This window comes from Pristis pectinata, chromosome 8, assembly GCF_009764475.1.
Source record: "Pristis pectinata isolate sPriPec2 chromosome 8, sPriPec2.1.pri, whole genome shotgun sequence".
NCBI classification, from domain to species: domain Eukaryota; kingdom Metazoa; phylum Chordata; class Chondrichthyes; order Rhinopristiformes; family Pristidae; genus Pristis; species Pristis pectinata.
In genome coordinates this window covers 91226447-91239793 of record NC_067412.1, presented here as the reverse complement: position 1 = coordinate 91239793, position 13347 = coordinate 91226447, and the positions used below count along the sequence as shown (strand labels likewise).

General features: G+C 39.9%; 1 protein-coding gene across 3 annotated transcripts in view; it reads right to left on the bottom strand.

The window, feature by feature from the left end:
* Positions 1-755: 755 nt before the first annotated feature.
* The window catches only part of nkrf (NFKB repressing factor), a 29422-nt gene continuing 16830 nt past the window's right edge, over positions 756-13347 (bottom strand). Inside the window, exons 1-3 of one of the 3 annotated variants that reach the window (XM_052022381.1) lie at positions 12170-12285; positions 4724-4845; positions 756-3028 (exon numbers count right to left, since the gene is read on the bottom strand). In XM_052022381.1, coding sequence (XP_051878341.1) covers positions 1059-3028; positions 4724-4811 — 2058 coding nt within the window. In that variant the 5' untranslated portion in view covers positions 4812-4845; positions 12170-12285 and the 3' untranslated portion in view covers positions 756-1058. Of the gene's footprint in view, positions 3029-4723; positions 4846-11855; positions 12286-13347 lie in introns of those variants that run through there. The other 2 variants (XM_052022379.1, XM_052022380.1) reach the window with 2 other exon arrangements.

Below are 13347 nucleotides of genomic sequence, written 5' to 3'. Positions count from 1 at the left end.
CTCAGAATCCTGCATTTACACAGTAGAGGCCACAAACACATGATGTTCCATTCCCGGTCTGTGCCAAGTTAGTTGACCTCATTCAAGATTGCAATAAGGCACTAAAACTGAATGCAATATCCAAAGTCAAGGAGGGAACTTGGACCAAGGGAATAAAATTGCTGGAAATTGAGCTGATGCATACATTAGGTGAGAATAGTACCAAGTAAGCTGCAATATTCATTGCATTTAAAGAGAATACTCACACTCACCAACTGGGCTCCAATTATGAGCAATTTCTACAAGGTATTGAGGGCACCAATAATGGAAATGAAACAAACAAATCCAATTCCATTGGGCTGTAGTGGATGGGGAGGGGAGAAAGAACATTATTGAATACCAAATGGGGAAAAGGCTGTTAAATGACAGTTATAAAAATACAATTAAATGAGTTCAAATATTGGTCTGCAGAACTATCAAATCAGGAAAATAAAATTTCCTGTTCCAAATGCTTGCAAACAACTTTATCTTAGTCCAACAGCACAGCAATTAAGGACCAAGATGGACAAAAAAGCTTGGGTCTCTACAATTTCTTCCATTCAGTGGTGAGGTGCTCATGAGAACCAAAAGACAAACATATACATCACCAGACCCCATCAGAACACATAAAAGCATTTAAAAAATATACACTAACTTTCAAGATCAATATACACTAACTCTCAAATTTAATGGATTTCACCCACTCATTTTAATTAAGATGAACCACATCGAAACAGTTGTTAGTTCACTAGTAATTTCAACAGTGGCAGTTTATTACCATATTTTGTAAATAACAGACAGTTATTTTTATACATGGAGAAAGGTGATGCAGAAATACTGAGAGTTCATTTTGGATGCCTTGTTTTGAACATCTACCTCACTGATGACAATTTCAAAACTGTAAATAATAGATGTAAATAAATTTCTATTGCAATTGAGAAATCATTTACAATAACTGAATTCAGATTACTGAGCAAAAAGTCTTGCTTCTGAAGAAAACTGCGCATAAATAAAAATGAAAAATGGGGCAGAGTTCTGCATCAATTTGAAGAACCCGGCACTACCAATTCAAATCGTCCAACCTGTCCTTCCTGTGCAAGCTGATTCATAATATCATCTACACGTACTTTTCTGCTTACAACCAAATAGCGATCCTTTCCTTTCCCATAGGATTTACTCTTGAGACCATATTTGGCAGCCATTTGATGGATTTGCATCCGCTCTTCATTAGTCAGCTCTTTGGAAAAGGTCAGCTCCTCCTGTTTGTCCGAACGGGCATAATTTTTGATAAGATCCTCTATATCTCGTTTGTTTAATTTAGAACCACTCTTACTCATTTCTAAACCCAAGCCCTCCCTCTTAAACTGTTCTTTTACAGTGATTGGCTCTGCAATACCCTCACCCTCTTTTCCTAAACCACCCCCCTTCCAACCCATTTTTCGTAAAAGCTGATTGCCAATGTTGTCTTCTGTGATCTTTTGTTTAAGAGCTTCTTCTGCGGAACGTCCAAGAATTGCATTACGCGAGATGGCTGTACCAGAGTTTCCTGGCTTGCTTGATTTTACAATTGGCTGCGTTTGCCTCAATATGTTCAAAGCCTTCTCTGCCGCTGTATGCTTCACCAGCTTTTTGGTTCCGTAGGCCTCAGCGATAAAATGGTCTTCTATAAAAACACGGCACTGCCAAACCTGACTGGGTGTCAGTTGAAACTTGTAATCCACGGTCATTCTATTGAACTGAGCTGAATTGTTCAGGATGCACACGGCATTTTTTGCCGTCTCCAAAATGACAAATTCCATCCAGTTCTTCTTTTTGAGATCCTTTGAATGTCGAGTACTCTGTTTATTTGTTTCATTTCCTTTATTGGCTGTATCTTTGCTTGGTATTTTCTCATCTGGCTTTTTGAGAGCAGGAGGAATGTCATTTCGAGGTGTGTTCTTCTCACACAGTATTAGGTCATCGATGCAATTACTTTTACACTTGCGCTTCACCACCTCAACCACCACATCCTTCAGGAACAACTTTAAGGCTTGTTCAGAGGCCCTATCTCGAGCTCCAATTTTGCTGCCAGCATACCCAGTAGATAAGTAAACACCCTGACACCTCAATTCACAAGCATAGCCATCTGTCAAGACTTTCTTGTTTTTTGGTACATCAGCTGGAGGTATCTCCTTCAGCGAGACATAGAAATACTGAGGGTTTGTCTTACAGGTTTGAATACAGCTGCTTAGCACATCGCTGTGGTTCAACTGGTTACTGAAGCCTCCGATTGAACTAAGTTTCCTCGACACAGATATCTGGAGCATATTAAAAAAATTCTGTCGGCTCTTTACCGCAGATGGAGAAAACCCACCAGATGAAGACTTGCTTGACAAAGGTTGCAGAGGTTCAGGAAGTACTGATTTGCTAGCATTTTTCTTGGAAGATTTTCGACTCTTTGACCGTTTGGTCTGTGTGAAACCCAGGCCCTTGTAGCCCTGTTTGTTGCCAACTGGTGTCTTAGAAAAGTCCGGCCCTCTCATAGTTGGATAAAGATCTGACGAAGGAATGGAATGATAAGCCTCATATTTTGCTGAATAGTTCTGTTGTATTTTAGACATGTAAGTGCTTAAACAGGTTATCCCGTTAACGCAGTTTCCGGTTTTGGTTTCACTTTTGTTTTCATTTGCATCTGTGAAGATGCTCTTATACAAAGAGTCATAATCAAAAGTTGAGGAATTCTCAGAGGAGGCAGGAGGCAGTGGCCCATTTGAACTTTTGCTAGATTTATTTGACTTTTCATCTGTGGAAGAAGATTCTGTTTTCACAGAGTTCTCCTCAGTTTTAATCAGAGAGTTTAACGGGAGAACATCTTCATCTAAATCTGCCCACCTTCGAGGCTTGTCTGATTGATTTGGCTTTTTCTTTGTCTCATCTTCATCCTTACTGCTGCTACTAACAAATGCAACCGGCTCAAATCGAAATCTGGGACGGAATGAAGGAGGTTTCCGCTTTGCTGTTGGATTTTCACCTAAGGGAGTAGACACAGACAAAGTGAGTTAGGTAATATTTTCAAATATTGCTTATGTTGCACTTTGACGTATTGACTTCACTTTTAAATAATCAAGTCTGAAAACTTCATTCATGCATCCAAAAGATTTATTCTTTTGTTGGTTTGCTTATTTTTCACTTAATGATAGGTCAAATCCCCATAATTTAAAATGTGGTTGCTGCATCAGCTGTGGCACCTGCTAAGATTTCTTTCCAAACTCATTTCTCTATAGGCATATTGCAAGAGCCTGCTTCAAAACCACTTTTAAAACTAAATTACTGGTAGATTTTATATGTTAACTTGAACTACGATGCATCAAGATACTTCCACAAGCCACAGCATTTCTTGTTTAACTATGATAAGAGTATACCTTTGCAATTCTGCATGACATTTCAAGTTTTTTTCCCCTCACCAAGACCACAGTGCTAAAACTAAACACCAATAAATTTGTTGCATACAACATACTTCATTCAGTCAACTACTATTGCAATGATCTAGTCATATGTAGTTTTAGATTTGAGCTCCTACAGCACACAATAAGCCCTTCCAATATTCTTAAACTTGAATCTAAAGAAGTCTGAATTGCTATATACAGTAGATGTGGACCCAAAACCACTTCAATATTGAGTGATTCTACATCAATCAAAGCCTGCTCAATACATTAATCAAATATGAGTTAGTTCATTATTACACAACAGATACTGAACTGTTGATGTCATTATTTTGTGTTTGCTCATTGAGAACATCTAATTATAGTTAACTGTACCATCTTAGAACATTGAAAGCTATAGAAAATGATAGATTATTTAAACTTGAAAATTATGTTACAAAGTGTGTGCACCAAGAGAAAAACAAACAATATTGTGAAGTAAATTTCTTCTCATTTCCTGAACTGTAACAATGAGAATCAAAAAAGAAATAACTGTTAAAGACTAATCCTGTTAAATATATATAATTAGATACACAGAATACAAGTCACAGAAAGAGGTCATTGATCCATTTCCCATCCTAACTTCAACAGATCCTTTTATTCTTTCCTCCCACACATTTGATGGAACAATTACATTCAAGAGTTTACATTTTGGAATGTGATCTTCCCATAGATTTATTAGACTTTCAGTTCAGTTCTCAAAGGAACTGAGCCCAGGAAACACAACTGCCCATAATTTGGCACAAATTCATTCAAAACTACAATGGTTATTGTGATTTGGAAAATATACCACACAGGCTTAATGGAATTGCATTTCTGTGGTGGAGGTTGTTCTTGCAGATCAGATGCCAATTCATTTTGCGGCTCTGTTCTTCATGGAACCTGGGAGAATTTACGATGTTAAATAACCCCCAGATTGAACTAGCATCCAACAGATACAAAAAATGTAAAAATTTAGAACAGAAATCGGGTGAAACATTATTTAAATAATGAAGCAAAGGCTGCAAGATTATGGAATGCACTTTCAGAGTGGTTTAAATAAAGGCTGTGTCAACATTGTTGAATAGTTTAGAAGGATGATCAAAGTAAAATAGAGATATACTGGAAAAGGACAAGCACATAGTATTAGCCTACACTGCTCACAATGAGGATATAAACAGCCTGACTGTGTGGACTATCGGTTCCATATTGTAATACAACATAGCTGTACACACACAAAAAATTGACAAGAGTTCTTTACTTACCATTGTCAGAATTAGATCTTTTGTTGGTTGTACTCCCTGGAACCATCTCAGATGATCCTAAGTCACCAATGTCAATACCTTCTGCCATTTGAAAGACTCTTTCCAAAAGGTCTGGGCTATATCTATTAGTAAACATATATATAAACAATACTTGTTGAACATTGCATTCGTGACAATTATACATTGTAAAACTACTAAAATAATTAATAATAAACTGAAAATTATGCACAAGATAATGGTTAACTGCATTCCTTCATGAAAACAAATTTTATTTTACAAAATACCAATGAACTGATCAAGTGGGAAGAAAAGTGGGAAGAAAAGTGGAAAAGTGCAATGGTAATGCATTTAGTGAAGAGAAACGGGCATGGAAGTGCACAATAAATGGTAGGACAATCAAGAGCATAGAGGGACTGAGAGTGGATGTCCATCAATCCGTGAAAGCAGTAAGACAAATAAGATCAGGAGCTTAAAAAAGCACTTGCAATAATTTAACTCAGAAGATTGACTGGGTTGGAATCGTCTTCTTGTTCTAGAAGATGTTGAGGGGAGATTTAACTGGTACCATATGGTCATTTTGAAAATGTTTAGACATAAATGACACGAAATGCAGCACTATGCACATTCAGTTCTTCATTTCATTTACCACTAAGTCCATAATTTGCAAAATACATAAGACTGGAAATTTAAGTTGTAACACAGTTACACCTGTAATTTAATAGAAATAATAAGGAAAGATACTGCATTTAAGCAAAGCCTTTACATCTTCATGATATACCAAAGCTCTGAACAACCAATGGATTATTTTTGAATTTTACTCACACAGCCAATTTTTGAACAACAAAGTCTCACAAACTGCAAACTAACAAAAGAGTAGATAATCTGTTTCAGGTTGAGTAGAAAACTATTGTCATCTAAGAGAGCAGGGGAATTCAGTTTTCATATGCAAGATATGAAATCCATAAGAAAGCTCCAACAAGTTTTGGTATGTGTTGGTCTTGATTAGCTAAAGTCAATAGTACCCTTCAACCGAAGATATTCTTTAATAATTTTTAATCGTCAATGACTTCATTAATAAGATAAATTGAACAATTTACTTTAAAAATACAAATAGACTTGCAACCATATTTTTTTCTCATCTACAGGAGACCCCAATCCTAAATAGTTTCTATTTTACAGGCAATGTATGATGCTAATCAACAGGTCTTGTGAATTTTAATTTCCAAATGTGCAGAGCAAGATTTGATTGTTATGTACACCTATGATTCTAAAATAAAAGATTAAAACAAATTCACATCCCACTGATCTATCTTAATGCTGTTCCAAATCCAAACCACCTCATTAAAATACCACTCAATTGGCAAGAGACCCACACAAACTCGGAGAGAATTTCAAGGCAACCAACTCTGACTTCTAGTTCACCACTACAGTCCCTGTTCTATATCTGCAGGAACAGTACATGGATTAAACCAGATCCTACCACTCTGGGCACCAATGCTGCTCCATATCTAAAAAAAACATTCAGAAAATGTATGAAAGCTTGAAAATCAAAAAACATGGATTAGCCATTATGTCTTAGCTCCATATCAAGCTACATGATTCATAATTAGGGCTTCACTTTTTCAGTTGTAACTGTTAATAATCAAAAAACATGATCCCAATAAACTATTCAGAAAAATAAGCACATTTTTAACACCCAGAAAGTATTGCTACCGATATATTTTATAACATCAACCATGTATTTTATTTTATGGAAGTGTCTAACGATAAATCACATTTATGAATGCCCAGTAGAACTGCTAACCACTGACGTGACAAATTTACTTGGGAGGGGAACAGTGAAGACAATGTTGCTTATGATTGTGCATGTATTTTCATTCTCAATTTGATTGCAATTTGCCATAGACACTAAAAAAAATACATCTGGCTGAAGATGTTTCATATAACAGAAGATACATTTTGCAATGATAAATACCCCTAAACACCACAATAAAAAAAAATGAATTATTCAAGCCCCATTCATAATTGAACATAAAGCCTGTCCAATTCTCTTCAAAAATCAATCTATTACTCAGGCAGCATATTCCATATATGGACAAGCATAAAACTATCACCTCCTAATTTGCACTAAACATTACTTTGGTCCATAACTATATAGAAAATGAAATTCTTAATGGTTAAAGTGTGTTATCAATCACGTGCAAGGGTTTTCTGGACCAAGACTAACATCATTCAAAAGTAGTGCTATATAAAAAAAAACCCTGGGACTTACTGTGGTGACTGCGTTGCATTCAAAAGGCTTCGTCAAGAATCTTTCCGCAATAAGGACAGAAACAGATAGAAAATACACTGAACCTTTTTAGAAGGGGACTTCAAATACATCTAGTTCACAATTTAATTACAGGCACAGATGACATTTCTAAAAGCTGCTGTATGTCCAAAGGAAAGGAAAACAATAATTGCTTTGAAGAATAATGTCAAGACTTGCACTTTGGTGTTGCTCCCTTTAAGCCGGTGAATAAGTCGAGGCACAAGCCTGCCTGCTCTTTCGGAAACTGAAACTATGTTTTTTTTAAACAAGAAGAGGAAAGCCTGGCAAGTTGAAAATTACAGAGGAACCTCGCCAATGCTAATGATTCTTCAGGCTGCCTACAAATAGGGCCTTGAGTACTTAAAAGCGAGAAGTCTGAATTTCAACTCTGAGGAATTTTTGGATCAAATTACCTTCTGTGTTCATGAAAAATTAAAAGGTACCAGAAAAAACACTCAAAAGGTGGGCTCCTTTCTTAAAGCTCTGGAGTCCAACAATCCTATCTGACAGTGCTCCAGGATTTTGACCTCAAAGGAGGAATGGTGAGATGCATCCTAATCAAACCAGTACAGACCTCCCCTGGATTACAAGCGCCCGACTTAGGGACATCCGTACATACAAATGAGCACCCATAAAAAATATTAAATTCAAACGAGAACCAGTCTTGGAAAAAAAAACTTGTTTACATGTAACCTCCCCGCAGTAATCAGTCACCATCGTCTCACAGGCTGCCAGTTTCACCGCAAGAGGCCACTTAGAAGAGTGACTTTGGAAACTGACAAGCAATCACTTCTACTGATACTTGTGCAATCGTACTCTTATTAAATAATGTAACATCCACTGATTCTTCAAACCCATCAAAACTAGCCATTAGGTGTGGGACATCTTGATTCTGTACCATTGTAACTAGACAGGGGAAGACAATAAATAAATGTTCATGTTAATTGGCCCTGATAAACATCATTCATTACAATACATTGGAGGTATGGTTACTGTATCGAGCAATTTTGTGTATTTTCTGACTTATGGACAAAAATCGACTCATGGACAAAAACAAAACACATATGTGACATGAGGTCACCTTTGAGCTGCTGGTATTTCCATACACTATTCCCCTAGGTGGTGAAGGTGCCAGGTTTAAGTGTCAAAAAGCAAGGTACATTGCTGCAATGTATCTTGTATCAGCTGTGGATATTTAAGCTGAAGGATCAGGAGTCAGAACAAGCACAATGCTAAATATTGATAAGCAGTCTCTCTCAAGAATCATCAGCTGCTGGAAGGAGAATCACTTGACTTGACATTCACTCAAAAGCCAGTTTACTGCCTACCTTACTTAGCCAACAAAACACCAAGCATATCATGGTTTGACTATTTGAGGTGGAGAGTGAGATTCTGTGAAAAGAAGATAGTACTCATCCATGACGTGATCAGAACAGTGACAAAGCATGCACAAACTGTAACCAGTAATTCTGTTCACCACAGTGTTGAATGGTTGCTGTTACCTACTGAGGCCTCAAAAACTATAGCCTTTCATAAACTATCAACAATTTCTGAAGGATTAATCTAGGCAGAGTTTTGGGACTGTGATAGTTTCAAAATGTTAAAACTTAGATGTCAAAAGCTGAGTTCAATAGGTGTGAAGCATTTCAGGACATTGTTAGTAGTCAAAACTAATAATTTCCATTTTTCATGAGAAGAGTGAATGCACGTGATCTCCAAAATTCCACAATGTGCAAGGCAAGTTCTTAAATGACCCCACAGCAACAGACCAAATTACAAAGGTGGGAAACCCAGCCTACAGACCACTGAGATACTAAAATCCCATGCAATTAAGATTGAGTGAAAAAGACACTCTGCCATCAATCAACCTGGCTTGACTGATTAACAGTACCAGAACAATAGATCAAACCCTGGACACTGGAATAACAGGTGGTACTGGGGATTACGTTCCTAGAAAACAAGCCATATCGCAATTTTCCATAACATAAATCTGTGTCATATGTACATGCGTCAAGAAATGTGTTGAAAAAAATTGTGTTGATTTATTTACTTTTTGTTTTACACAAATTCCAAGAGAGAAAATTTTATTCTGTACCTCAAATTTTTGGGTAGTGATCTGTGAATTCTGCAAGGGCAAATTTCCATAACCCGAACAGCCATTACGCAGGGGTCGCCTGTATTCTTATTTGACTAGGAATAATCAACCCAACTAGTGACACTATGAGTACAAAATTGCAGCAAACTGATGCCATGGTAGGCTTTATAGTTTTAGTTAGAGAAGTTCAGCTGCACTTCTGCACAAATTTGACAACACCCAACCTGTGTTTTGCTGAATCAGTGAGTGGTGTACTTGCAACGCATCAGTCAACAGAAAGTACCTCCATAAATTTCTTTGTGGCTTGGTAGAGAACCTCAAACAGAGAAAGAATTTGTGGATCAAACAGTAAATTACAAAAAAAAGTTCTCACGATTAATTCTTATTCCGATTATGAAGCACCTCCATTGCTTGTGATCTTGAAGTACTATTCCTAATCAGAATTCATTATTCCTCTAACTTTATGGTATCTAATCTATAACTGTAGTGTCTATTCCCACAGACACTCCTGCAGAGCTTTCTCAACAAACCCCATCCTCTACTGCCACCTCAGACACATTTTCACAGTAGTCTGAATTTATAAAATGCTTTTTGCATAGAACATCATCACACTAAATTGAAATACAACTACACTATCAAGACACAGGACTAAGAGCTTGCTAAAGCTTTCTCCTAGAGGAGAAAACAGAATTATGAAGAGGATTGGGAAAGGAATTCCAGAGCTTAAAGCTATGGTACCTGAAGACATGACTGCCAAAGGTGGAACAACTGAATCTAGAAGCCAGAATGGGAGGATTGCAGGTAAATTACTGTAGGATTGAAGGAGAATAAAGACATAGGGGAGAGCAATGCCACATAAGGACTCAAAAGCAAGCAGGAGAATTTAAAATAAAAAGTATTGCTTATCTCAAAGCCAGGTGAATGGAGACTGGTGCAAGTTAGGGCACAGCTAGCAAAGCTTGAAATGACCTCAGTGAAAGAGGTCTCAGCCACAAATCTACCGAACAGCCCAGCGAAGGTTAAAAAAAGGCATAGCTGAGGGGTTTAGAAACACTCTACTTGAGGCAAGGATGTTATAGGGCTGTGTAATGATAAATGGAAGCATCATTGTGATCGTGCTAAACTTGATATCAATATAACACAGTCTGCAATAAAAACAGAAAATGCTGGAAACACTCAGCAAGTCAGACAGCATCTGTTGAAACAGTAAAAGAGTTAATGCTTTGATCAAAGACTCTTTTTGTCAGATCCAGAGTCTGGGTTCTGTTTCAGATGGTTGAGAGAGAGGGGGATAGTTCGTTGTAACCAAGGATCAAAACTTAGCTCCGCTGTTCCCAGTATCCGGTTGGAGGAAAATGTTTTCCTCCTGTGGTGGATCTTTGACAATTGTTGCCAAGGTGGAAGTCATTGTGGAAACTGAAGCTGTATTTTTTATAATGTTATCAAGAAGCAGTGGATAAGAAAATGGGAGAGACCAAGGACAGATGCTTAGGAGACATCAGGGGTAACTGTACATGAAGAGAAACCATTGCAAGTGATCCTTTGGTAACAAATGGATGGATGAGGATGGTTTGGTCAACCTTATCAAAATCTGCAGATTAAGAAAGACAAGGAATAAATTACCTCTGTCACAATCACATAGAAATTCAAATGAAGGGTGCAAGGGAAGAAAGGCACGAATTAAAGGTGTCAATGCTTTCAGGAATTTGGAAAAGTAAAGGAGATTGGAACTACGACAGTTTTTAAGGGTGCACGAGAAAAATTCTTTGCAAAGGAGCAGGGTATTGGTAGCAGATTCGAAGGAGGTGATTTGGAAACAACCTTTAAGGAGAGAAAATCTTAATTAACAGCAACAAGCATGGGAGCCATAAAGAAACTTGGATGATCAGTAGTGGGAATGGAGTAAAGGGAGCAGGTGTTGAGTCCAAAAGACAAGATGAGCTATGAGTCAGAGGGGGAAAATGAGAGGGGGAACAAGCACATTACTGTTCTCCCATTAGAGGGGGAAAATGAGTAAAACTACAAAAATTATTAGTCAGGGCTATCCTCAGAAATTCAGTCCAAGAAAAGCAGCCGAGGTAGTTGATCTGAAGCCTCAATCTTAGGGATGTCAGTTCATGAGCTCCTTACAACTTTTAAGTGAAAGGAACAGGATCTGGGGCTTAAGAAGCAAACTTGCAGTAGAAAAAAAGCTTTATTCACTATATATTAGGTATTCCAACAGCATCCTTAAGAAGCTTTGTCCAGAAATCAGCACCTAACCCTCCACAGAAGCAACACCAGTAATTCAATCGTCGAACTAGACTTACATTTCATTAAGCTGTGGCAAATCCGTTAACCTCTGGGAGCAAAATTACTGTACTACAGCACGTGTAAATCTCATCCTGCCCGCTGAGTATCTGGTGTCACTTCACCTTCGGGAGAACGTTTACTCCCCGATCGATCAATAATTATAAAGAGGGAACCACTCTTGTTGAAGGTACCGCCACAGAAAACCAAACTGTGGAGGACTTTGAAGAAGTATTGCAGTCCCTGGCGTGGAGAGGTTCCCAAAGGATAGGGCGAAGGCGCTGCCTGTCACTTGGAGGAAACGCTGCCCATCCAAAGCCCGGCAAACGTGCTGGGGATCCTTGCAGGAGCCCGAGGCTTGCTGCCCCGCGGCAGGTACACGGCGAGGGGTGGGTGGGTTATGTAACAAAAGCCGAGGCCCGGGGCCTAACACTCACCGACAACCCAGGAAGACGTGGTTGGTCCACACCATGGAGAGTGCGAGCAGCTGCTCGATCCTGCTGCCCGGGTAGTCCCGCATGTGGCGGACGATGAACTGGCGGCGGATGTGCCAGTGCCGGTCGCTCTCCGAGGGCCCGCGGTACTGCTCGGCCGCCTCGGCCAGCTGCCTCTTCGGCCTGGCCATCGAGTCCACGCCGGCCGCCATCTTAGAGCCGAGGCCCAGAAGAAGCCCGGGGGGTTCCGGTGGGGGGGGGGGGCAGAGGGAGAGAAGGGGGGGGAAGGGGGGGTCCGCGGGCCTCCTCGCACTCACCGACCGCCGCCGCCAGCCAGAGCCGCCGAGCGCCGCTTGCCAGGCGCCTCCTCCGCCGCCGCCGATCGCCGATGCCTTCCGCCCGGCGCCGCTCCGCTCCGACTGCCGGCAGCCCGGCCTGCAGCGCCCCCGCCGTTGGCTGTCCGCTGGTGCCGCTCCGACTGCCGGCCTGCAGCGCCCCCGCCGTTGGCTGTCCGCAGGCGCCGCTGAGCGGCTCCCAGCCCTCACCCACCCAACACGATGTCTCTGCCCCCGCTGTCACAAACACTCCGTCACCTGCCGCCCCGACCCAACGCTGAGGTTTTAAAACAAAACACCCAGCGCCCATGTAAAACAAAATATGCAAGGCTTGCACTCACCGATTTCAGGTGAATTCCACTTCTAAGAGAAACGTGTAATGATATATAACAAAACATCAGAAGGGTGTGTAACATGAACCCATGAACACATTATTCCTTTTTTTTGCATAATTATCTTTGTAAGATTGCCACAAAACAACAAATTCCACGTCATATGTCAGTGATAATAATTCTGATCCTGAAGGGTCCTAGTCAGCATTTACCCCACACAATCTCCCTCCTATTTATAGTAACAGTTATTTATAGTAACAGTTTTCTGGTACCCAGCGGTGAGACCTTCCATCCGACTGAAAATACCTCGACCACTGGGCCCTTACCGCAGTTGTAGGTATCAATTCTGGTAAAGTATTCCTATTCCCATTTCGACAGGCGGGCTCCTGCCCTGCATTAGCCAACATGCCACAGCGCTAACAGCAGACTATCTAGGCTCTGTCACAGTGCTCTTTGTGGGAATTTGCTGTGTGCCAATTGCCTACTGTGTTTTCTACCTTGTAACACTTCAGAAGTTATTTCATTGGCGGCAAAGCCCTTTTGGACATACGGAAAAGATACAACCTCAGGACGACTCTTTGTAGCCAATCAAAATCCTTTTGAATTGTTCTAATATAGGAAATCCCTGAAGTACTTTGATGTTCCTAGTGAAATTTAGAAAATATACAGATGCAAATTCACTACTGTTTTGTAATCAATTGTGATGTTGCTATATCAACTCTGACTCAACCGCCAGAGGAGGAAGCTCCCACAAACAGCGATGTAATAATGGGCAGATAGTTCTTTGCGCAATCGGCATGTTGTTGGCTGAGGGATAAATTTGGACCA